Consider the following 27,405-nt stretch of genomic DNA (forward strand, 5'->3'; position numbering starts at 1 on the left):
GTGTTGAGGATTTTTGCATCTATGTTCATCAGTGATATTGGCCTGTAGTTTTCTTCCTTTGTGACATCTTTGTCTGGTTTTGGTATCAAGGTGATGGTGGCCTTGTAGAATGAGTTTGGGAGTGTTCGTCCCTCTGCTATATTTGAGAAGAGTTTGAGAAGGATAGGTATTAGCTCTTCTCTAAATGTTTGACAGAATTCGCCTGTGAAGCCATCTGGTCCTGGGCTTTCGTTTATTGGAAGATTTTTAATCACAGTTTCAATTTCAGTGCTTGTGATTGGTCTGTTCATATTTTCTCTTTCTTCCTGGTTCAGTCTCGGAAACTTGTGCCTTTCTAAGAATTTGTCCCTTTCTTCCAGGTTGTCCATTTTATTGGCATATAGTTGCTTGTAGTAATCTCTCATGATCCTTGGTATTTCTGCAGTGTCAGTTGTTACTTCTCCTTTTTCATTTCTAATTCTATTGAATTCAGTCTTCTCCTGTATTTTCTTGATGAGTCTGGCTAGTGGTTTATTAATTTTGTTTATCTTCTCAAAGGACCAGCTTTTAGTTTTATTGATCTTTGTTATTGTTTCCTTCATTTCTCTTTTATTGATTTCTGATCTGATCTTCATGATTTCTTTCCTTCTGCTACCTTTGGGGTTTCTTTGTTCTTCTTTCTCCAATTGCTTTAGGTGTAAGGTTAGGTGGTTTATTTAAGATGTTTCTTGTTTCTTAAGGTAGGATTGTATTGCTATAAACTTCCCTCTTAGAACTGCTTTTGCTGCAACCAATAGGTTTTGCGTCGTTGCATTTTCATTGTCATTTGTTTCTAAGCATTTTTTGAGTTCCTCTTTCATTTCTTCAGTGATCTCTTGGTTAGTAAGTAGTGTACTGTTTAGCCTCCATGTGTTTGTATTTTTTATGATTTTTTCCTGCAATTGATATCTAGTCTCATAGCTCTGTGGTCGGAAAAGATACTTGATATGATTCAATTGTCTTAAATGTACCAAGGCTTGATTTGTGACCCAAGATATGATCTATCCTGGAGAATGTTCCATGAGCACTTGAGAAGAATGTGTATTCTGTGGTTTTTGGATGGAATGTCATACAAATATCAATTAAGTCCATCTTGTTTAATGTATTATTTAAAGCTGTGTTTCCTTATTTATTTTCATTTTGGATGATCTGTCCATTGGTGAAAGTGGGGTGTTAAAGTCCCCTACTATGATTGTGTTACTGTCGATATCCCCTTTCATGGCTGTTAGTATTTGCCTTATGTATTGAGGTGCTCCTATGTTGGGTGCATAAATATTTACAATTGTTATATCTTCTTCTTGGATTGATCCCTTGATCATTATGTAATGTCCTTCTTTGTCGCTTATAATAGTCTTTGTTTTAAAGTCTATTTTGGCAGATAGGAGAATTGCTACTCCAGTTTTCTTTTGATTTCCATTTGCATGGAGTATCTTTTTCCATCCCCTCACTTTCAGTCTCTATGTGTCCATAGGTCTGAAGTGGGGGTTTTGTAGAGAGCATATATACGGGTCTTGTTTTTGTATCCATTCAGCCAGTCTATGTCTTTTGGTTGGAGCATTTAATCCATTTACATTTAAGGTAATTTTCAGTATGTATGTTTCTATTACCATTTTCTTAATTGTTTTGGGTTTGTTATTATGTCTTTTCCTTCTCTTGTGTTTCCTGCCTAGAGAAGTTCCTTTAGCATTTGTTGTAGCATTGGTTTTGTGGTGCTGAATTCTCTTAGCTTTTGCTTGTCTGTAAGGTTTTTAATTTCTCCGTCAAATGTGAATGAGATCCTTGCTGGGTAGAGTAATCTTGGTTGTAGGTTTTTCTCCTTCATCACTTTAAGTATGTTCTGCCACTCCATTCTGGCTTGCAGAGTTTCTGCTGAAAAGATCAGCTGTTAACCTTATGGGGATTCCCTTGTGTGTTATTTGTTGTTTTTCCCTTGCTGCTTTTAATATTTTTTTCTTTGTATTTAATTTTTGATAGTTTGATTAATATGTGTCTTGTCATGTTTCTCCTTGGATTTATCCTGTATGGGACTCTCTGTGCTTCCTCGACTTGATTAACTATTTCCTTTCCCATATTAGGGAAGTTTTCAACTATAATCTCTTCAAATAGTTTCTCAGTCCCTTTCTTTTTCTCTTCTTCTTCTGGGAACCCTATAATTCGAATGTTGGTGCGTTTAATGTTGTCCCAGAGGTCTCTGAGACTGTCCTCAGCTCTTTTCATTGTTTTTTCTTTATTCTGCTCTGCAGTAGTTATTTCCACTCTTTTACCTTCCAGGTCACTTATCCATTCTTCTGCCTCAGTTATTCTGCTATTGATCCCTTTTAGAGTAGTTTTAATTTCATTTATTGTGTTGTTCATTGTTGCTTGTTTCCTCTTTAGCTCTTCTAGTTCCTTGTTAAATGTTTCTTGCATTTTCTCTATGCTATTTCCAAGATGTTGGATCATCTTTACTATCATTATTCTGAATTCTTTTTCAGGTAGACTGCCTATTTCCTCTTCATTTGTTTGGTCTGGTGGGTTTTTGCCTTGCTCCTTCATCTTCTGTGTGTTTCTCTGTCTTCTCATTTTGCTTAACTTACTGTGTTTGGGGTCTCCTTTTCTCAGGCTGCAGGTTCATAGTTCCCATTGTTTTTGGTGTCTGCTCCCAGTGGCTAAGGTTGGTTCAGTGGGTTGTGTAGGCTTCCTGGTGCAGGGGACTAGTGCCTGTATTCTGGTGGATGATGCTGGATCTTATCTTTCTGGTGTGCAGGTCCACATCTGGTGGTGTGTTTTGGGGTGTCTGTGGCCTTATTATGATTTTAGGCAGCCTCTCTGCTAATGGATGGGGTTGTGTTTCTGTCTTGCTAGTTGTTTGGCATAGGGTGTCCAGCACTGTAGCTTGCTGGTCATTGAGTGGAGCTGGGTCTTGGCATTGAGATGGATATCTCTGGGAGATTTTCGCCATTTGATATTACGTGGAGCTGGGAGGTGTCTTGTGGACCAGTGTCCTGAACTTGGCTCTCCCACCTCAGATGCACAGCCCTGACGCCTGGCTGGAGCACCAAGAGCCTGTCATCCACACGGCTTTCTCACTCCAACAGCCAGTCACCCTTCAGACCACAGCCACACCGCTCCCCAGTGCCCCTGCCCCCAGCACGGGACACCTGGGGGAAACTTTCCCCTTGCCCCTCAATGCAAACTTGGCTGCCCCCCCAGCGCCTGCAAACCGTCCTAAGGATCTTTCTTTTAGAGAAACCAGAGAGGGAAACATTAGTGCAAAAGGGGTAATCATTCATGAAGAATAAGGGAGTAAATATACATATATATATTATTACATATATTATTACATATACAGAATATATATTATGATATATATATATATTTTTTTTAAAGCAACTTGAAGCCAGAAAAATAAACAGCAGCCCTTACTTAGCAGTGATACAATCACTTCTACTTAAGAACATCTGAAATCTTCCATGGTATCAAACTTTCTTCCAAATTTATTACCTAAGACAGCACCCTATATATCCTGGAAGAGGTGAAGAAAGTGACCCCTAATAGAGGAAAAATAACTCAGTTGGGGTGAGAAACCCTCAGGGCTCTAGACTTCACTCTGCCACTGACCCATCACTAGAATTTGGATAAGACGCATAACTAGGTTGCCTCAGGGTCCTCATGTGTAACGTGTGGGAATGAATATGATGGTCTCTATTCTTCCTTGACTTGAATATCCTGCTATTATTTCAGCCCCTCTCTTCAACGGAACTACCACTGAAGCTACCCAGAGAGGCAGGGGAAAAACATAAAATAATAGTGTATTGTAAAACTTCGTCACTTTTCACATGACTGGAATGTTTGAAAACTTTCAAACCAAAACAGGTGAATTTTAGAACTTAGAGGAAAATTTAATGATGAACTACTTCAACTTTCTCACAGTACAGATGAGAAAACCAAGGCCTACAGTGATTTCTCCCGGCATCACAGAGCACAGTTAAGACTAGAAATCAAGTTCATCTGCCTACCTGCACAAATAACTGGTGATTTGGTAGTGAAAAAAAATCTGACCGTACACATGTGTCCTTAAGTTTGCACCAAAATAAAACTGCAGTCATTAGAAGAGCATGCTGCATGCTAAAATTTAGGTACAAGTTTATCTTTCCATCACATAGTTTACAATCTTTTATATATGCAGTGGGTGCTCAATATAAATTTGGTGTAAATAAAAATATACTCTCCAAAGGCCCTTCCAGATTCGTACTAGACCAGCATACCTGTATGCTCCAGATATTCTGCAAGCATAGGTTCCATTTCCCTCAAGTTAATTATCAAAGTCCTCACCATGACCTAGAAGGCCTTGTTGAGCTGACCACTGCCTCACTTCTGCAGCTTTATCTCTACCTGTTGCTCACCCCCAGAAAACTGTATCTTTCAGTCATATTGACCTATTTGCAGTTTCACAGGCACAACCCATTCTCTCTCATTTCTCCACTTCCCCTCACATGTTCACCTGCACTCATTTCCTATTCATCTTTCAAGTTCTGTATTTTACATCACTTCTTCCAAAAAGCCTTATATTTGACCCTCCTATGACCAAGTTAGTTGACACTACCAAGTTAGTGGATGCTGGTGCTTACTTCCACCTAGTAATTACTTCACTATATTGTACTTGCATTTCATTCATCTGTCTCTGCCACCATACAGTAAGCTTGTTAAGAGAAGGAATTTTCTTCTTCTCCATCAAATGCCCCACAGTGCTTAGCACTGTGATAGATGCTCAAAAAATAGTTGTCAAATAAATTAATATCAAGACAGCTGAAATTATTATTATATTACTATGAATTCCTTTGTTCATGGGTATTTAAAGAACTGAACACGTGTCCTTACAATTTCCATAACAAAGTGTTAAAAGTCTTTTCCTTTATACTCATCGACCCATTGACTTTCCCAGGATCCTTCGAGCATCCTCAAATTTATGAGATTTACTAACTGAGGTATGAATGCAGGGCTGTTGGCTAGGATCACTCAACCACTGAATATTTTCTATTGCATTTCAGTCTTGTATAATAGTCAGTTCTAATTTTCCCCAGAGTGTACTGAAGAGAGTGCTTAGGAGCTAAATTCTGGAGCCCGACTACCTGAATTGAGTCTGTGCTGTGCCACTTAATGTAACCTCAAGCAAGTTGCTTCACCTCTCACTATGTCTCAATTTCCTCATCTGTAAAATAAGATAATATCAGTACCTACTTCACAGAGCCACTGGCGTTAAATTAGTTAATATTTGTAAAAATCTTACCACAAGAGGAATTGTTCAAATGCTTTCTTAACATTTTTGTGATGATAATGATCATCATTATCCCTAAGCATTTTATACAAGTTACCTCATTTAATCTTCACAACAATTCAATGAAGGAGTTATCATCTCAATTACAAATTAATACATGAAAATTTGTAAAGTCTGAACTATTGGATGTTGCAAAAGTTGTATCTGTAAACGTCAAGATTCTACTATATATCTTTTCCCCACCTCACCTCTACCCTCTAAAGATAACTGCTCCTCAAACATCTTTATTCTATTAAAGTTAATATGATTCTCTGAGTTACCCACAAACACAAAGCCTTGGAATTATCTTCAATTTACCTCTCAGCCCAACATGCAGCCAATTCTCTTCTTTAATATCTCTTGCTTCCCTCTCACCTTTTCATCCCTACTTCTGCCCTCTTCACTCAGGTCCTCATCATCTCAAAATTAGATGGCTGCACATTTAATAACTCTTCGTTTTAGTTTTAAAAACACATCAATTTCATAGAAATAGAGCTCTACCTTCAGGTATGAAATTTTAAAAAAAAATTAATCCAATAAAAGTCAACCACAAACTTCTCCTGATTTTTGCATCTCCTCTGCAAACCCAATCAAAAAAAGTAAAATAAACCAGAAAAATAACACTCCATTTCAATGATTCCTACATCAACCACATCACACAGAAAGAGCTTCTGAAATAACCCAATTTGTCTGATTGGGAATGTAAACTCCACATCAAGTTGACTTCACACTTTCCTAGTAACTTATTTGTGCTTCGTTTTTTAGGATAGTTAAGCAAGAGGAGATGCTTACTTAGTGAAACGAATTAACTTCTCTTCTACAATTTGGTGTCCACTGTACTGATAGCTTTTTTAAGACCAATTATGCTCTGAGATATCAATAAACCTCTTTTCTCTGCAGCTCTTATAAATAAACAAATGAAAAGGAAGATCTATCTCAAGTCTCATTAAGGGTTTGTCAGTCTTCAGTTGGCTACGACTAACCTCCAGTTAGATTTTTCTGATTCTTGTGACCTCTTGGTCATGATAAACTAAGAAAGGAAAACAGTTCTATGGCTCATAAGGTGGAGAGGGTTCTGAAGAGCAATCCAGGGACTAATCTCTGTGAGCTCACAACTCTAGGGCAGCCACAAAGTTTAAATTACCATCATAGCCTGACTGGATGTCCAATCTAGTAGACCAAATCCTATTTTATCTTCTTGGGAAGCATCTCAGAGCCAGAGATGTATTTCTATACTGTTCCCTGTATCAAACAGTACATCTCATGCACAGAGAACATACCCAACGTCTGCAGGCACTCAGTCTACAATTCAAACAGTACCTGTTTACTTTGTTAATTGTAAAATAAAGTGCACATTTTTAGAGGTGAGCGTCTCACTGAGGGTCTTTCTTGGGCCAACCCCTACCATGGCTGAATTCAGAGAATAATGATTCCTTTAGTTAATAATGACACCTTGAATCCACATAACTTCTCTCCACTCTAGACTCAAGATACTTTTTTACAGATACAGTGTTATTTATACTCAGAATATATCTGTGATCCAAGAGTGAACTGTGAAAACTTTGAAACCATGGAGTTAATCAAAACCATTTTCCCCAGATTTGAGCTTTAGGGTAAAGGAGAGAAAAGGAATAGAAATTTGAGAGGAAATAAAAATGGACATATCTTAGTATTTAAAGAAATCCTTTAAAATACATAAAGGTATTTTATTTGAAGATATATGTTTCCTATAAAATTACTGCATTTGGTACAGCGACATATTAAAATTTTAAGATAGTAGAATCACATAATAATTAGAAAGTGATTATTGAAATTACTCAGCCTTTCTAAGTTAAGCCAATATTTAAGACAGAGAGAAAATCCTACCAGAAGAAATTAATTGCCTAATTTTAAAGAAAGAGAGAGAAGAAAAGTGAAAAAGAGTAAGATGTTTGGTTTTCTGGACTTAGTGTTAACCATTTATAATGTTTCATTTTCATTGAATTTTCTAAGGAAAAAAAAAGACAGGGAATCTTCCTGAATACTCCTTTTTGCCACGGATGTTCTTTAAAATCATCTCTTGTTCTGAACTGTCACCCTCAGAGGTCTCTGAGTCTTCTAATGTTCTCTTCTTTACATCTCCACAGTCTTTTGAAAACTGATGATTCTAAGAGTCTTTCAAAGTGTCCCAATATGTGATATTTCTAAATGCAGACAAATTGCTTTCATGTTGCGAAAGAGGAAATAAAAACCAGACTCAAGCAAGCAGGAGACTCAAGACTGGGTGGTGCAGAGCACTTGTTGCAGAAAGCCCTGGCTTGATAAACTCTCAGGCGATCCCTTGACTAAAGGCCTGAATGTGTGTTTTATTCTGTAACAAGACAATGAAACCTTTTGTTTAAAATCTAGTCAAATATGGTAGCAACCTATTTCTCCACTTCTACTTTTGAAAAGGATACTACTACAGACTGTTCCGGATCTCTTCTGTTAGCCCTATATGAATCCACTGCACACTTTTCTCCACTGTGTGTCCTGGGAGGCTGACCTGGACGGACCACTCCATCAGCAAGCTTCTCACACTCTGGCTGCTGGTTGGGTTCCCTGGGGAGAACCCATTAGAGTAGACAGGAAATCAGAGGGTAGACAGATATCAATGTAGACTATTCCATGAGCAAGCTTCTTACACTCTCTAACAGGAGAACCCATTAGTGTAGACAGGAAATCAGAAAGAGGAAAAGCTGAAGGTCAGGTACGCATTCACCCAGCTCTCTCTCTGCTGTCACCACAGGATGGATTAGTCCCTAGACTGAAGGTCACAGCTCCTGTCAAGCAGCCCTCTCCACCTACTTCTCTCCCTTTCAGGGCTCTGAGAACCCCTCCAGTCATTCTGGACTGTACCTTGTGGTTTGTCTACAATCTGAACACACTGTTGTAAATCGTCCCCTTATTAAACTCTATTCAAATTACCCAATTTCCTGCCAGGACCTTAACTGACAAAGATTGTATTCAACTCCCACTCTGAGAACAAATCAAGAGGATGAAGCCATAGCTACAGATCTCAAGTCAAGAAAAGGAAATCCACATAGAAGACACAGCATCCTAGCTTGCGAAAAATAGTGCTGATCTCTGAAAGCTAGAAAGTGTCCAATTCATCTTTAAACGCTGTACTGCACTGTCTGCCTTTAAAACAGAATGAACATATAATGTTTCCTAACAAATAAAGCACAAAATAATTCTGAAAAAATGTCTTTAAAAGTAATTTAGTAGGATTTAAATTCTAGGTAGCAAAATATAAAATACTTATCCTAATAATGGTTTTTATAATTCTAGAGTATTTTTCCCATCGAGTACTATAGTACTTTAAAATATTTCCAGGGGAAACAGAAGAGAAATCTTGAAGTTTTTCCTCCCTCCTTGCCCATTACTTTTTTTAAAAGCTTTTCTCTTTCTAAATAGGTAGACATTTTTAACCTCATTTGAGAACTGGGAAAGCTGAGGCATGGAGAGATGGCGCAGCTCACCAGTATTGGAAATAAACTTCCATCAAAGGTCATCCAACTCGTCTTAGAATTCATAACTCTCAGCCTACCTGCTGAAAACATATGAATATCATGACTCAAAGATAATATCAAGTAATTCCTGCTAGAAGTAATCCTCTGACCCACAGCGCTGATACACTTATTTCACACACACATTTTAATAGTCCATTTGGTCCCAATCCAAGACAGAGCCCAGAGCTATAGCCCTAAATGAATTCCCCTACACTTTTCATTTCTTCTAGGGAATTGGACTAATTATAGTGACTACTTTGGAGAGAGCAATAGTTTGAAAACATTGCCTGAGGGATACAAAAGTTGTTTTATTTCATAATTAGGCATTTCTGTCCCAGGGGCATTCTATAGTCATGGTTTGAAATAACAGCCATTATTTTATTACAATTTTCTATTTTTTGCACATAAAAATATTTAGAACATGTTTTTAGCTGAGTTTTATTAGTCATAATGCCAGGAACAGCCTGGTGTTATGGATGATGAAATTATCTTTGAGGGCTTCCCTTTAGTGTTATTTCTTCCTTACAGTCTCAGTGTTTGGTACTAGAACTGAAATTTAAAGTGGAAATTGAATATTCTGTCTGCTTGGGGAAGTGACCTGTACATGAGGATAAAGTGAACCCCACCCCTCTGTCTTCCCAATTCCTTAACCTTAATCAGCACTGTATCTTCTTTGCCACATGTACAGCTACTTACGCCTTGGGTAATGCTACATTAAGAAGAACTAGAAACATGGAATTGATTCAGTAGGCACAGAAGTAGCAATTTAAAGACAACTGACATTAACTAATGCCCTCATCAGGCAACTGGATTAAACTTCCCTCTTGGGAGATCTAATAACCACAAGGTTGTGTGCATGTACTAGCACACACACACATGTAGAAAACAGAATGATGAAGGCATGGAAACAGAAAGGATTGTCGAATATATCTAGGCAATTCTTTAATACAAAACAGGAGTCACCTCTATAATATCCATCAAGTTTTTGCAGAAATTCTTCTAGGGGCAAGGCATAAGTTACCTTACAACACACACCACACTCGTACTCTATGAGAATATTATTCTTTATGTAACGACAAAATCTTGTTTCCCCTTCACTTCTGTACACTGATACCAGTTCTTCCCTTTGGGGATAAATAGCAAAATCCTAAACTTTCTAATACATTATAGCCTTACAAGTGTCTGAAAAATAATTATCAAGTCATTCACAGTGAAGAATATCATTTTTTTGCTAGCCAGTACCCATCCTTCTTCTTACCCTTCTTCTGGCAACAGCATCTAGTTTTCCTTTAGTGCCACACCTTCCTCACTCTTAATCCATGTGGTTTTTTGCAGGGGTTGGAGCTACACACTTCTGGAATGGGCAATAAACATATACAAATTTCCTGTCCCAATGGTCAGTTTATAACTGGGCATTTGACAAAAACTAAATCAATGAGACCCAATTCCACTTATTTCTTTACAGAACCTTTGAGAAAGAAAAGCTCTCTTTTTGCTTTGGGTTGTTAGTTTTAAAACGATGCAAACTCAAAGTTTCAGGCACCACCTCATGGAGAGGGTTTTCGCCTGAGAAGGAAGCCAAATAAATCAGAGCCAAAGATAGAGGAAAGAGATCAGACGACATGGTTTGAAACCTGGATATCAGCTGAACTTTATGCCAGGCCTAGTCCCGACCTTTTCAGTTATTTACATAAGTCAATCCATTTTACTTTTTGCATAAGTCAGTATGAGTCATCTCTAACCAAAAGAGTTCTGAGTAATATAGAGCTTTTCTGGATTTTATTCTTTCTAAGTACATCGCAGTTCCTCCAACTATTCTTTAAATGACATGTCTTCCTAGCTTTTCACCAACTCAATAAACTCACTGCTTGACCTGTTCCAGTGAGAATGAGTTTCATAAACTCTTACCCAGAACTAAACCCAAATTATGAGATGTTTACCATTAACTGATCTGAATATGATAACTATCACCTCAACTCAATATTACATGAATAATATTGTGATGGTTAATTTTCTATGTCAATTTGGCTAGGATATGATACCCAGTTGTCTGGTTAAACACCAATCTAGATGTTGCTGTGAAGGGTAGACTTTGAGTAAAGCAGATTACCCTCCAAAATGTGGGTAAGCCTCATCCAATCCATTGAAGGCCTTAAAGAAAAGATGGATGTCCCCATAAAAGAAAGGAATTCTGACTCCAGACTGCCTTCACACTCAAAACTGCAACACTGTCTCCTGCCAGAATTTCTAGCTTGCCTGATTTCAGACTTACCAGCCATCCACCAATTAATGCATGTATGTCTATGTGTCTATGTGTGTCTGTGTGTGTGTCTGTGTCTGTGTATACTACTGGTTCTGTTTTCTTCTACTCTGCTGATTCAAATAAGGATATAATACTCTTTCCTTATGTAGAGCTTTCAGACAATAAAGACACTCAATCCTTTTACTTGCATGAAGACTCCCATCTTGTAATTGCTCAATTCATTGTTTTAAACTAAGCTCTTTATACTTTATATGTAGGCCTACTTTCCATCAATTGAGATTCTCTTCTTAAAGATTCCTTCATCTAGCACATTCATTAAGGTTCCCAGATTGGGACCTACACACATTTGGTAAGAAGGCTTTGATCTCTTCATTCTAGTAATTAGAAAAATGTTCATTAAACTATACCTTATATTGGAGCCCTGCTGCACACAACTCAAGGCTCCCATCAATCAGTATCCTAGTGTATGAGCTCTTTAACCAGTTGTTAATCCACCTAACAGGATTATCACCCAGCCCAAACTTCTCCTTCTTGCCTGCAAGAATATAAAAGTTTCCAATGCATGCCCTGTGGAAATAAAATAGCCTATGTTCACAGAACTCTTTCCATCTTTGAATCTAATAACCTATGTAAAAATAGTTACTTTGACATAAATTGTTTGTGGACTCATTCTGGTTTTAAATGGTCAGTTTTTCTTTTGTGAAGAGTCCTGATAAACAATTCATCTAGAATTTTGCCAGAGTGCCATCAAAATACTAGCATAGGGACTTCCCTGGTGGCGCAGTGGTTAAGAATCCGCCTGCCAATGCAGGGGACACAGGTTCAATCCCTGGTCCGGGAAGACCCCACATGCTGCGGAGCAACTAAGCCCATGCACCACGACTACTGAGCCCACACACCCTAGACCCTACGCGCCACAACTATTGAGCCCACATGCTACAACTACTGAAGCCTGCATGCCTAGAGCCTGTGCTCTGCAACAAAAGAAGCCACCGGAATGAGAAGCCCACACACCGCAACAAAGAGTAGCCCCCACTCACCGCAACTAGAGAAAAGCCCTCGTGTAGCAGAAGCAAAGACCCAACACAGCCAAAATTAAATAAATAAATTTATCAAAAAAAGAAAAAGAAAATGTGCATAGTCTATATAATAACAACCATGTTATACAAATCAGCAAAACTCTTCACTGGAAGAAAAGCCTAAGAAAATACACCGAAAATAATATGGTTGTGACACACTAGATACTAAATTTCTTATAAAGAGTGTAAATTACTTTTACAAGTAAAAGAATAACAACAGGTTCTATTTTAAAGAATGGGTTGAGGGGTTCTGTTTTTTACCAAAACTTACAGGATCTGGGCGTATTTTTATAATAGCCAGTTAAAAAGTCAAGAAAAATGATGAAAATTGATCCCAATTACAGAATAACGTGAGGGAGAAAGATAATGAGTCAGTCAAATTATGTTATAATCTGTAAAACCTAAGAAATGCTCTCCTTTTTTCCACCACCACCACCCCTCAAAAATATATCTTCCTAATTGTGTTCTGCCATACGTTCTTTCCAGCCATACTTAAAGGCATTGTCACTGCTCCGTAAAAGGATTTCAGTCATGAATTAATGGTTAAATCATAGTTAGCTCATAGCAGAGCCCTGAGCATGCAAGACTGATAAATTTTATTAAGGATGAGAGATAGAAGGAGAAGATAATTTGCCGTATGTAAAGCAGCCCCCCTTCACTTCTGAAATGCATCCCTGTGAGTCCTGAACACAGAATTCATGTGAATGTAGGAAATATCAATACACACTTAACACACTGAATTCTTTTTATGAAACCATACTGTCAGAACTAATACCATTCTATGCGTAGCAGCAGTGAGCAAACCCATTCTGATTTGAGCCTTGTAATATATTAGTGATTTCTCCAATAAAAAGTGTCATGAGATGGTAGAAATATATAGTATGAGGTGAGAAAAAAAGTGATTCCCATATAGAAGAAACTAAGATTGTGCTGTGACCCAACATATATTTATTAATAAAACTACACTGACAGTGAGAAAACTAAATCCCAGATATCAGACTTTTAGAAAAAGGCAATTTTCCAGATCCCATATGTAGAGGTAGGATAAGGGGTATAAAAGGCATACGTATATGAGAAGAGAAGGACAAGTTAATGCAGAGGGTGTTCCCCTGAGAGTTGTCTGAGAGGTGACACATCAATGAAGTATAATAAAATGAGGTTCAAGGACAGGAGAGACTAGATTTGCATTGAACTGATCAGTGGGCTAGAGACAAAATGACTGATAGGCAGGGGGATAAGGAAAACAAAGCGAAGAGCAAAGCAGAGAAGTTAAGATGAAAGTGTTCAGGAAAGCAAGTCCATTAGTCCAAGGATAGAGAAGAAATTCCCTTTTAGTCCTTAAAACTTCCCTACTGAGCTTAGGAGAAATGACTAAAATTTATAATCACATGTTAAAGAAAACATATTCATTTCATTTTATCTCTCCAAAATTAAGTGATAAGTGACTGCTGACTTGTTTTTTAATAAGAAGAATAAAAGATGAACTTTAAACCAGTGAATTGTCTCCTAGTACCTTCTCTTCTCCAACGCTGCACAATCCTTAACGATCCTTCTATGGAACTCGGCCCCCAGGCTGCACTCTGCTTCTCACTATAGAATACTGACCTCTAATTAAGGATTTTGCTAATGCCAGCGTTAATCAGATGAAATATAGTTTCGGTGTAGTTATAAAACTGCTCTGAATTCAGAGAAAGTTGGATAAATCAGTACCTATAAACACAGCCATGAGAGGACATACTGCTCTGAGGGATTCAAAATTGGCTTCTGAGTCTATTTTGACTACATGACTTTTTCTATCACAAATATATAGGATTCTCAGGCTGAGATGATTTTCTCCTTATAGTGTTTTTCATGACCTTTAAGTGTCTCTAAATGTCCATACAGATTTATTTAAAAGAAATGTAAATATTAGTCTCAACAATAATAGAGCCATTTGACAATACATGCCGGTTGGTGTGATGCAACGGGAAGTACGTAACATCACCTGTGGAGAGCTCTGGGTTTAAAAATGTTTATCTTGAAGCTAATCATGGAGAAACAACCAGACAAATCCAAATTCAACCAAACAATTGGACTTGACTCTGCAAAACTGTCAGTGTTATAAAAGACTCTAAAGGGGCTTTTATAAGGGAAAAGGGAGGGGCTTCCCTGGTGGCGCAGTGGTTGAGAATCTGCCTGCTAATGCAGGGGACACAGGTTCGAGCCTTGGTCTGGGAGGATCCCATATGCCGCGGAGCAACTTGGCCCGTGAGCCACAACTACTGAGCCTGCGCGTCTGGAGCCTGTGCTTCGCAACAAGAAAGGCCGCGATAGTGGGAGGCCCGCGCACCGCGATGAAGAGTGGCCCCCACTTGCCACAACTAGAGAAAGCCCTCGCGCAGAAACGAAGACCCAACACAGCAAAAATTAATTAATTAATTAATAAACTCCTACCCCCAACATATTAAAAAAAAAAAAAAAAGCCTAGCACATTATCGTGGAAATCACTCAGACCCTTTATTAAAAAAAAATAAAATAAACCAATGGGAGAATCATTCCAGATTAGAAGAAACTAAATAGACATGACAACTAAATGCCAAATGTGATCCTTACTTGGATCACTAGATTGAAAAAAGAATAACTAAATGGCATTACAAGGAGAGTTGGGAAATGTGAGTATAGACTGAATGTGATATAATAATAATAGTATATCGATGATAAATTGGGATAATTTATTGTGCTTATGTAGAAGAATGCCTTTGTTCTTAGGAAACATGTCCTGAGCTATTTAAGAGTGATGTTCACAACCTCCTTTCAAACTGTTTAGAAAAAAGAAAGTGTAAAAAGTGTAAAAAAGAAAGATATGCATATGCATATCTTACATATGCATAGAGAGACAGACAGACAGAAACAGAGAAAAACCAATGTGGCAAAATGTTAACAATTGATAAAGAATATATTGGTGTTCATAGTATTTAACATTCTTTCAATTTTTCTATAGGTATTTTATTTTCAAAATAAGATTGGGAAAAACACATACAAAACAAATAATACATAATCCTGTGATATAATGGGAGAAGCTTAGAAGTCCAAAGACTGGGTTGTGAATACAGCTCAGACAGATGTATCTTGGTGACCCTGGACAAGTAGCCTAACTTCTTGGGGCTTTAGTTTCCTCTTCTATAATGTAAGGTAGATAAACTGAATCATCTCTAAGGCCTCTTCCTATAATATGAGTAGGCACTTGGGAATAAAAAAGTCACGTGTCTATGCACGTGGGTGTATGTTGACATATGCAGATAGCATAATAAAATTGCTATTTCTCTTCATAAAATTACTCCCTGGTAATTTCATAATTTATAAATTATTCCTCCTCAGCACCTTGGCTAATTGTGTGTGTTTAATGATATTACCTCACTTGGCACTAAAATTGTGTTTCTTGTTCCAAGAATCAGAGCTCTTATCTACCTTAAAAAAAAAAGAATTCTACACAAAATAGCAAAGAAAAAGGAAAAAAGGACACAAGAGAGAAAGGGGGAAGGGAGGGAGGAAAGAAGGGAGAAGGGGAAGAGGGAAAGGGAAGGGATGGAGGGAGGAGGGGGAAGCAGGGGAGGAAGAAAGAATTCCAAGCTGAGGGATGCTCCAGAGAAGTGTATATTTAACACCAGAGCTGGATTGCAAAATGGGAACTAACGTTCCTATTTAGTATCACAAATCCCTCAGGTGATCATCTCCAATTGAGAGTTGGAATGGGACCATCAGCCATTCTGTTAACCCATATATATATCTATCTAACACATATGTGTGTGTGTGTGTATATATATATATAAAATACATATGTGTAAAGCTCAACCATGTCGACTAGGAACCAAAACAATGAATGGAAGCAAAAATGGATAGTCCCAAGAAAGAGAGTAGACCAGTTTTTTAAAACTGTACATATAACTTGCCCAAAACTCCACCTGATGCACCACTTTCCAAGATTAGAAAGTTTCTAGGACTATCAAGAAGTAGACTAATTTGACCAATACCCTTAGCTAAAAAATAAAAACAGAACAGAACAAAAAGAAGCTTCTGTTTATCTTTTTAAAATGCAGGAGAGCAGCACAAAAACTCTATGTTCAAAGAAGTTTAAAATTTTTAAAAATCACTCTAACTTAATTTTTTACTCTATACTTTTTTTTTGAACATTTGTTACTTTTTTAAAATTTATTTATTTATTTTTGCTGTGTTGGGTCTTCGTTTCTGTGCAAGGGCTTTCTCTAGTTGTGGCAATCGGGGGCTACTCTTCATCGCAGTGCGCGGGCCTCTCACTGTCGCGGCCTCTCTTGTTGCGGAGCACAGGCTCCAGACGCGCAGGCTCAGTAGTTGTGGCTCACGGGCCTAGTTGCTCCGCGGCATGTGGGATCTTCCCAGACCAGGGCTCGAACCTGTGTCCCCTGCATTAGCAGGCAGATTCTCAACCACTGCGCCACCAGGGAAGCCCCTCGCTATACTTCTTTGTATGTTCTGGGTTTTTAGACAATATGCTTTTTACTACGGTTTATTCTGACTTTTTGATATGGCTATGGATTATCTTTTAAAATAAATTTAAAACCTTAAAAGGAAACAAAAAACCTCCATGTAAAGTAGCATCATTATTTACCTCTGTTTGAGATGAAGAAATTTCCAGAACTATCATAAACTGAGTTGATAAATATATTGACATCCATAAAGTGATTCTGCAATTGGAAATTTTTTGAAACATTAGAAACTAATTTTAACTAATGTGAGAGTGTAGTCACTCTTCCCATCATTGGAAGATGGATTCTCTGTTTACTTTCATTATTCTTGGTGACCTGCTTTGGAGTTGCCATGAACCCACTGAAGAAGTTTTTTTAAAATTCTTTGATTTCCATCATATGGATACTTGACCTCATCATTAGCAAGAAGAGAAATGATTGTGGCAGAATGAAGTCGTATTCTATCCAGCTCTCCGTCAAGGGGACTGAAGCCCACCCTCTCTCCCAATCTCACCCTCTTTATTCTGCCCCCATTTTCCTCACCTATGCAATAGCCCAAAAAAAGCCCATAAAAGGATTCTTACCCACCCACCTTGACAGTGTGTCCTTGGCAATATTTCAGATGCAGTCTAGATGAGGATTTATCATAGTGACTGCCCACTTGTGACAGAATTGAGCACACCCACTCAGAAGTTAAACCTGTCATGGCAGCTTTCTATTGGAGCTTCTACTTCTTTGCCTGGGCCACTAAGGGACCCAGAAACTTGCCTGGAATTGTCAAAACGGGTCTACCCAGACCAGGTATTCAACAACACTAAGAGTTTTAGTAAGACAACAAGAGGATACGTTAAAACACACACAATGAAGTAAGACCCACAAGCACACGCTTGTATAAACCAATAATAGAGATTACACAACGTCTACTTCTTCAAAACCAGTTCCTCCTCGTCCAGCAAACAGTCTCTTCTCCTTTCCAGCCTGAATTTTTCCAGCGTGTGCTGATCCTCTTCTGCTGGTCCCTATCTTGCTCTGGAACACCTTCAATATGCTTGTCCCTAAGAGTTGTCCCAAAAGCTCAAGCTTTTCATCATAAAGGCTAAGCAACTCATTTTAAATCATGAGTCTTTATAAACTGATTCCTCCAGGAGATTTTTCTCCCATCAATATGCTGTGCAACATGTACAAAGTGTGCAAAATGCTGACTGCTGCCTCTACTTATTAACAGAAACGACTGCTTGATTCTGTAGCTCTCTCACTCACTTTTTTACAAATACCACCCTGATTCATCCCTCCTCCACCATGACCAGTATTCTGTGTGGTGTGACAATAAAAGAGCATTTTAACCCCCTTTGGACAGGAAACACAATTTCTTATTCGACCTTCACTGGATAATATCATGACTGTCCTTGGGTAATATTTCCCCCAATGGTAGCAGCAGTCTGGGAATGTTACTGGCGAGCATCACCTAATATATGGAGGCTACACTACACTGGCATGCACCCCAGCCCAAACTGCTGCATGAGCCTTTTTTGGTGGCATGCAGGGCGATTGATATTCACATGCATCCTGATCTTCATCCTGCTCTCACGAGCACATCTCCCTTCTCCACAGGCCTTCTTCCCAACAGCTCAGGTACTGGAAGTTTGGCCTCTTGATATAGAGAGAGACATAACTATATATATGGATATAACTAAAGCACTGATGTGATTTTAAGATCACCAGAACACCCAGTGCAAGTTCTTCCTCGCCCTTAAAATTCTCCATAAAACACACTGCCCTGCCCTACACAGGAAAATACTAGGTATACCTTGCATAAGTCATCATCCTCATATCATTTCTATATAAAAGGCAAATAAGTTACAGAATGTCTCCCCACCACCCACCAACATCCTCTGCTGGATCTCACTCGTAAGTAGAATTTAAGGCCAAAATACAGACACTGTTCAAGAAAGAACAAGCCTAGTGACCCTTCCTATGCCAAGCAGCCAATCGTAACAGTGAAGCCAATGCAAAGAGTGTGGCCCCATGGACAGGGAAGGAGTAACAATCCAAAAGAGAACTATTTTTTACCTGAGCAGTGATACAACAGCTGAGAATTACAAGAGTTCATGTAAACAAAATAGTTGGAGCAGTTTGGGGAAAATTAGCAGTAACTACAACCAGTTGCCAAACCTATAGACATATAGTCCTGAATAACTCCTTCATTTACACAGTCAGAGCAGAATCCTAGTCAAAGCTAAGGGGAAGTTTAAGCAAAGCCAGAGCAGAGGCCACTGGCTGAATTGCAACACCATCATTATACCTTCAGGGTTCAACGCACATGGTATAGTATGTCCTGAACTTTTTTCATACATATATGTATGTATATACATATACAACAAAGTCATCTATCTGTAATCAATATTTTGATTGGCTACATTAAATAATCAACCTTGATTAAAGGCTATAGCCAAGTCTCATTAGCTGCGGTGTCTCCCCTTCGATTTTTGTTGGCTTGCTGGACTGTTTGGCCGTTTTCACTAACTTCAATTAAGGAAAGAGAAAGAGGCAGAACTTTTAGAATTAGATGAAAACCTTTTGCCCTATTCCTGCAAGCCTTTCTTCCTGTTAAATTGTATTTTCTGGCTTAAAATAAAGTCTCCAATGATTATGCCTGTCATTATTTTAAAAATAATAATTAGTTGTTAAGGAATAAAAAGCACAAAGCATGTATATTTATTTCTCTGCCTTTCCCCTCCACTCAGTGGCTGTAAAAGGTCAATGATAGCCCCACAGAAACAGGGGTTCTTTTAACGGCACCAGAAAATGCATTTAAAAACCTAAACAAGCTGGCTGCGACCGTATCTTTGTTTGGCAACCTGAGTCTTCTCTTCACTTAGTCCTGCTCATAGCAACACACAGAGGATTACTCTGCAGCCAGGGATAATAGCTGATCCCATAATCCAGCACTAACACTTGGAAAGGTTAATTACCCTATTAAATCTTAGACATTACTAAGAAAATCTTTGTATAAACCTTTTAACTCACGACAAACGCGGCCTCCTTGGTGCCTTTGGTTTGTTACGCAATAAAGGTCTTCGCCCTCCCACACTTTTCACCATTGTTTCCGGCATCTTCAAGAATGTCCAGATGCACACACACAACGGGGCACACACATCTGCACACGTGCACCGAGCAACAGAGTCAAAGCTTCTTCCTTATACAAAGGCAGAAAGTGGGAGTGTGGTTGGAACAGATAAAGTAAAAACTCCTCACGTCTATAAATTGGCTGCATCAGAGATTAAGCAGTAGTGACAAAAACACTCAGTGATTCAAAGGCTGTTGCTGTGTCAGAAACCAGAGGTACCTAAAAAGATTCAGGTTGTAATCCCCGCACAAACTATATGCCCAATATGTGAAATGATGAGGAGGGTTGAATTCTTGATGCTTAGTATCAAAGTTTCGCTCTGGAGTATAATACTAGCAATTAGACTGTAGGGACACCTCTGTGTTTTCATTTCCACACTCACTATCAGCCTGTCATAGTTCCCTTTCTTCTGCAGGGTTGCTTCCTTCTCAGATTTCTTATCACACTTTTGAGGAGAACCCATTGATTTCACGACATAATCAAACAGAAGAAGCAGAGGCTCAAGAAAGTAGGGTATGTCGGGACTTCCTTGGTGGCAAAATGGTTAAAAATCCGCCTGCCAATGCAGGGGACACGGGTTCGAGCCCCGGTCCGGCAAGATCCCACATGCCGCGAAGCAACTAAGCCCGTGCACCACAACTACTGAGCTTGCATTCTAGAGCCCTCAAGTCCAACTACTGAAGTCCGTGTGCCACAACTACTGAAGCCTGTGCACCTAGAGCCTGTGCTCTGCAACGAGAGAAGCCACCGCAGTGAGAAGCCCACGCACCGCAACGAAGAGTAGCCCCCGCTCGCCACAACTAGAGAAAAGCCCATGCTCAGCAATGAAGACCCAACACAGCCAAAAATAAATAAGTTTATAAAAAGAAAGAAAATAGGGTATGTCATTTATAGGACAAACAAAAACACTGGACCCCCTCCATCCCTCTTGTCAATTACGGTATTTCATTGACTGTCTCATCAAACAACCCTTATCAAATGTTGTCCTCAGAAAAATGCTGGAATACTGTTGATAATAAATTGGTTAATAGCATGACCTGCAGAGTCAACATCCCAGCTCCAGACATATTGGCTGCATAAGCCCATCTGTAACTTGAGTTATCTGACTAGCCTAAGCCTCAGATGCCCCATCCGTAAGATGGGAACGACAGTCATCCCGAACGCATAAGGGCGTTGTGAGACTAACAGAGGAAGTGCATGATGTGCGTGGCCAAGCACTTAATGCTTAGCCAGTGCTCAGATGTTAGCTGCCCCATGATTATCACGGTGGGTGATAATCAGCTCTTCAGGGAGTGATTTCATCACACTTGGCCACTCCTGGAGAGCAGGCTGCTGTCCAAATGAGCAGGCACTTTAAGAGCAACCAGTCACTTGCCCCTAAGAGCTAGTGAGTAGGTCAGGTTCCTAAGCAGGTTTCTTCATTTTGTCCAAGCAAAGTTTTGATAAACTTAATGACAGAGACATACAAGGATGCTAACACATGGCGGGAGCGGGGCTGGGGGGTGGGAGGCGTGGGTAAGTTTACAAAACTGGTAGAACTAGAAGACTCACTTCCCTAACCTTGCTCTATTATCCCTACCACCCAATAACTGGTTTGCTTTATTTCTCCTGCTACTGTCTTTTGGCTCTAGTTTCACCTACTGTCTCAAAGAACCACAAAGAGAAAAGACTTTCCTATTAAAAAAAAAAAAATTGCAAATGAGAAGCTTAAACAAATCTAATTTTAAGGAAAGCCCAAAACTGCTCCAGTAGTACCAGCGCTTCCCAGCAAGAGAGTTCTTTGCATTTCCAGGTTTGTATAAAATTGGTTTTTATAAAACTGCCACAGAAAATATGGACCTATAAATGGTATAAGTAATACAAGCATGGCAATGAAGTTATGATCGAAACTTCAGAAAAAAAAGAACACCTTTGATGTCAGTAGCAAAGGCCTTTCCCTCACTGCTTTCACAGGGAGGAGTCTAGAGTTTTCTACTGGGGCATTCGGTTCTTGATGAATGCAGAACTGCAGACCCAAATCCCTCGCAAAACCTTTATCTCTGGGTCAGTAGAAAGCTAAAACTAGTGCTTTAACCTGTTATGAGTAAGCAAATTCAGTCTATTTTTCATGCATGTAGCAATCTTGCTCTTTAGACTCTGGAAGAAAATGTCCAAGTGGTTGAAATAAGATCCAGTAAGGAAGTAGTCTGGATGTTCAAAATTCTTCCTTCCTCATATTGCCAAAACAGTCACTTTCTCTGGTTCTACAGTGCTTAATTTCTCAAGTGTTACTACCTACCAGTCTCAAGTATGCTGATGTATCTATTCGCCAGGACTTCCATGGTCACAGGTGGGTGGACTAGCAGTTTGTTTGCACTTACTTGTCATCGTAGATCTAATTCAACCCTTTCATATTAAAGAAAAGGAAAGAAAATTGAGACCAGGGGCTGAAGGTACTTTTCCAAGATCATGCTGCTAGAGTGGTAGAACTTTCAACTCTAAATCTGGTGGAGTCTAGTGATTGTTCCACTATACTAAGTTATTCACTAGTCATTTGCTTTTTCCATTCTTTAAAACTAGGAACGATTGTGGACAGCGGTCTCCAATGTATCTTGTTGGACAGGCAAATCATCAAAGTTCTGAAATCCGCATTACAATGCTGCTGTGAAGTTTTGAAGGCTGCATAATAGTACTAACAATTACAATAATAATGCACTCAGTAATGCTTCCTAAGTGTCAGGCCTGGTTCTCAGTGTGTCCTATGTATTAACTCATTTAGTCCTCAGAGCACTGCCATTTTACAGATGAGGAAACTGAGGTACAGAGTCTAGGTAAATTTAACAAAGTCAAGCAGAGCCAGGAAGTGGCGGAACCAGGTTTGAACACATAATGCCTCCAGAATACATGCTCATAACTGCTCCGCTAAACTGGCCCCTAATCTAAGCTTCAGGGCAGGATTCTATAAAATACACATAAAAATTGCTGGCAGTCAATTAAAATATGGTGCTTAACCAAAGAAAATACCATAAGGAGCAACCTCAGTGCCTATTTCTTGCCCATGATCAGTGGATCTGGCCTCTTACATACCCTGCATCTCTCAAGTCATCAGCTTCTGTGATATTTTCCAGCTCTGGCAAACCATTCGTAACCTATGCATAACCTCTTGGCCTGTCCAGAGTAGACTTAACTGCGACGCAAAACAGCCCTGGGTCCACCACCTCCACCACCTTCTTCTTAGGCCCTCAAGCAGAGAAAACAGTGGCCTTGCTTTTGTAACCAGTTTTATTCCTGTGTACAAGAAAGAACGGTAGGGGGCAGGAGGGTAGAAGGTCATGGGAGGGAAGATATTAAAACAGTCATCATAAAAGGAAGTAAGACATGAGCTGCTGATATTTTCGAGACCAACTCCAACCATTACTCCCATCCATTACCTTCACTCAGCTCTGCAGCAACTCTGAACACCAACCACATGACATGCAATATTATCGGGTATTAAGGACAAAATGATGACTAAGGAGATCACATACTAGAGTAGAAGGCAGACAGTGAAGGAAATAGGTAGAAAACACTGTGTCAGGTACAGAGCGAGGTTCACTCACAAATGATTCATGGGAATGTATAGGAAGAGCACCTAAATCATCACAGTCAAGGGGTGAGGGGCCGGGATGAGGCAGAGAAAACTTCCCTGATTCCCCGAACTCTGCTTCTCCATCAGCCTATGTGTTTCTGCTTTAAGTTGTGTCCAGTCTGGATGCTGAGCAGGGCTGGAAGGCAGAGGAGCCACCGGAGACGGCAGTTTGTTCAGTGTCCCCTTCTGCTGCCGGTTCTCCACGTGGGTTTCTTAGATCCAAGTACTGACCCTTTCTCTGCAAGTCAGACCTCCATAATGAAAGAAAGACACAGTCTTTGGAGTCAGAGAGGTCTACATTCAAACTTCTGGATCATCTCTTGCTTGCCGCTGACCCTGAATGAGTTGTTTAACCTTCTTCAGCCTCAGGTCTTTATTAAATAAACAAAATGTCTATTTCAAGGGTTATGATAAAGACTGGATAAGATAACAACTTTTTAAGTTATTGACAGGGTTGACAGTACCTGACAAATAAGGGTACTGAGTAAAGGTTAGCTTCCTCCCTTTTCCCATTCCTTATCCCTAGTCTCCTTTCACTATCAAGGTTTCCACGGATCTAAGGCAGCAGGGGAACAGGCTCAGCTCTGAGCAGAGGCACAACCCAGTCCTGCTGGGTCCCACACAAGCTCAGGGCCACCTGACTGTGTCCTCTTCCCATTTTAGCAACACCACCACCATCACTGATGCCCAGACAGTGATCCTATTCAGGTTCCTCGTGACCCATGGGCTCCAAAGTAATTCATCAGCCACTTCGGCTTGGCTCACCGCTATCCTGAGTGTCACTTTCACCGTGCAATAAGATAGTGACGAGAGGTCATACTGTAAAAGAGTCTTCATTCAGCCTGCAAACACAGCAAACATAACTATACCTCAAAACTGAGATTACCAGGAGATAGCATTTATTATGAGATAACAACAGTAAACCTTTGTCGTTCTAAGTCTTGACTGTGGCACCATCTAATTTTTTCATTCTAGCGTGGATAAGCTGAGTCCATGCTTTATGAATCCAGAAACTCATAGTGACAATTGACAATGAATTCAGACCCTGTGCTGTTTACTTTACATGAATTATTTTATTTATTCTCATAACAACTCAGAGTTAGGTACTCTTGTTAGGCCCATTCTACCCATGACAAAAGATAAAACTGAAACCCTAAGAAGCTAATTAACTAACCCCAGGTCACACGGCCAGGAAGTGGTGGGGCTGAGATTTGAACCATGACGTCTTGATAACAAAGCTTAACCACCACGCTGCATCAGATTCCATCTTATAATCCTAGGTTTCACAGCTAGGATTCATCTTTTCCACAGATATTCTTGATCATACACTACGTGCCAGTCACTGCCCTAGCACTGGTAACAATAACACAGAGAGAATGCTGTTTTCATGGAGCTTACTTTCTACTTGGATAAACAGAAAATAGATATACCTATAGTAAAAGACCAGGTAGAGATACATGCTATGAAAAAGAAACATAGTACAGTAAGGGGCTATAGAGGGAAAGTGCTATATAGCTCAGGTAGACAGGTGATCACTTAGTCCTGTGTCTTCAGGTAGGACATGTATTATTATTCCCATCCAGTAATTAGATAAGGAGGAGTTGAAAAGCTAAGTAACTTGCCCAACATCACAGAGCTTGCAATAAATAAAGTATCAACTAAAAGCCAAATCTCCTACTTTCTACTGCTTTTTTAGTATGCCATACTTAGTTTGTCTAATAATACTTCAACCTGAAATTGCACTTCCATAAACGTGCATTTCTAAGCACAGATAATCCCTGTGTACTCATTTTTCCTCGTTGCTCCCCCCAAAATGAGATCATCTAATAAAAAACAGAGTGGAAAAGGAAAAAAGGCATTTAAAAAAAGAAAACCCTCTGAACTCATGAATAAGAAACTGAACTGTCCAGAATGAGGTCTCTCACCCTCACTTTTAAATACCTTGATTAATGGCTGATGGGATGTGCTGCAGTAGAATACTCATGGATTTGGCTCTCACAAGCAGAAATATCCTGGATCCAACACCTCAATTACTGAGGGAAAATAAGAGCCCCCAAAATCACTACTAACAGCACTGACATAATTTCCAATCCTGCTCTTTTATTTATTTGGGTAGTAAACAAATGAAGTTTTAGTGATAAATTGATTGCTCTGTTCTGTGCCGTAAGACTATGGGCATACTAATGGGCTGAACTGCAATTATGTGGTTTTGACATGACAAATATTAATCAACTTAAACTCTCTGAAGACTATTTGGAAAACATGACCCAGTAGGGAGAAATAAACCTCATTCTTGTAACTGATTAAATGTTTTATGGTTATATTCTTCCATGCCTATTTTTTTTTAATATTGGCAGGAGAACAGATAATTGACAATTGCAAATCTCATCTACAAACTGTATTACTTAAAACAAGCAGGGAAAGACTAAACCTATGAACTGATATAAATCCAAACTTCAGACTGAGCTTTTCCTGGGCTGGGCATTTGGTTAGCTAAAAATCAATTAATCAATCAATCTGAAAGTGTTAACTATTAAACATCTGCCTCTCTAGGGCTTCCCTGGTGGTGCAGTGGTTGACAGTCCACCTGCCAATGCAGGGGACACGGGTTCGTGCCCCGGTCCAGGAGGATCCCGCATGCCGCGGAGCGGCTGGGCCCGTGAGCCATGGCCGCTGAGCCTGCGCGTCCGGAGCCTGTGCTCCGCAACGGGAGAGGCCACAGCAGTGAGAGGCCTGCGTACCGCCAAAAAAAAAAAAAAAAAAAAAAAAAAAACTGCCTCTCTAAAAATACAAATGTAATACAGATGTCAACTGGGGTGACCCTGCCTTTGAAACTGTGATCTCAAATCTCACTCTAACTACCCTGGACAGTGCAGCATGCCTCTCAACATCTGGGGGTTCTTGGGAAACTTATGTTTTTCCTTGACAGCTTTGGTTCCAATTCTCTACTAAAATCCTAACAATATCTCTCTCCTCTCTTCTTCTCCTTTCCTCTCTATGTCAACCCATTTATGGAATATAGCCCCCTCTTCATGATCTTCCAAAAAGAATACTCATACCTGGCGATGGGATGTAGTAGACTCTTTACTGAAAATTCAAGGTAATGCTGGCTGAGGAAGTGGGATGGTTATTTACAATGTGGCACAGATCAACAGAAGAGAGGCTTCTGTTCCTCTTTGGACAAGTTCCGTAGCTGTCATCCGCCACCATCGCTCCACCACCACTGCTGAATTTTTCCTGCCTTCTGTTAAGACTCTCTGCATTACAACCACGACCTACACACACTTAACCTCCTCCTCCTTCCTTCTCCTCTCTGCTTACTTCACTTGCCCCTATACTCCAAATGCCCTATTCAATTCTCATGCAGAGTTGCTTATATAAGACCTCTCTCATTCATAACAACTGGGCCATGAAGGCCTTCTTTCCTCAACCAAAATTGTCAACACGGATAGCAAGCCAAACAATGGAACTTTCCCATACAGGAAACTCCATGGTCAGCTCTTAAAGCAAGATTTTTTCCTCCTCTATACGTTGACAGTTAATATTATCTATCCTCTCAGAGGGTGGAGGAAAAGCATTATCTACCTTTCCACCTGCTTTTTACCTGCAGTCAAAGCTTATGACAGTTTTAGTGACTCTTCTTTCATACCCCCCAACCTACTTCCCAACGTTAATTAATATTGCCACTTCACCAGCTGTGGTATTTACATCTGAGTAAGAAAATGCTACCAATAGGAACTGAAGAAAGGCTTATAAACCTCATTTGTTAAGCTGTATTGCCCAAGCTGGCAGGCCTCCAATTCACAGCAGATTATGTGCCTGCACAAGGCACTGGGAGTCAAAGTATTGTAAGGCAGACCTTCTGACCTTCTGACCTTCTGACCTTCTGACCTTCTGACCTTCTGACCTTCTTACCTTCTGACCTTCACCTTCTTACCTTCTTACCTTCTTACCTTCACCTTCTTACCTTCTTACCTTCTTACCTTCTTACCTTATTACCTTAT

At 39.6% G+C, this 27,405-nt stretch overlaps 1 protein-coding gene across 4 annotated transcripts in view; it reads right to left on the reverse strand.

The window, feature by feature from the left end:
* Positions 1-27,405, reverse strand: part of RNF144B (ring finger protein 144B) — a 255,843-nt gene that overhangs the window by 4,464 nt on the left and 223,974 nt on the right. Inside the window, exon 11 of one of the 4 annotated variants that reach the window (XM_060163606.1) lies at positions 23,166-23,772. The exons of the other annotated variants lie outside the window; for them this stretch is intronic. Coding sequence (XP_060019589.1) covers positions 23,702-23,772 — 71 coding nt within the window. The 3' untranslated portion in view covers positions 23,166-23,701. Of the gene's footprint in view, positions 1-23,165; positions 23,773-27,405 lie in introns of those variants that run through there. 4 annotated transcript variants of the gene reach the window in all.

Source organism: Lagenorhynchus albirostris, chromosome 10 (genome assembly GCF_949774975.1).
Source record: "Lagenorhynchus albirostris chromosome 10, mLagAlb1.1, whole genome shotgun sequence".
Taxonomy (NCBI): domain Eukaryota; kingdom Metazoa; phylum Chordata; class Mammalia; order Artiodactyla; family Delphinidae; genus Lagenorhynchus; species Lagenorhynchus albirostris.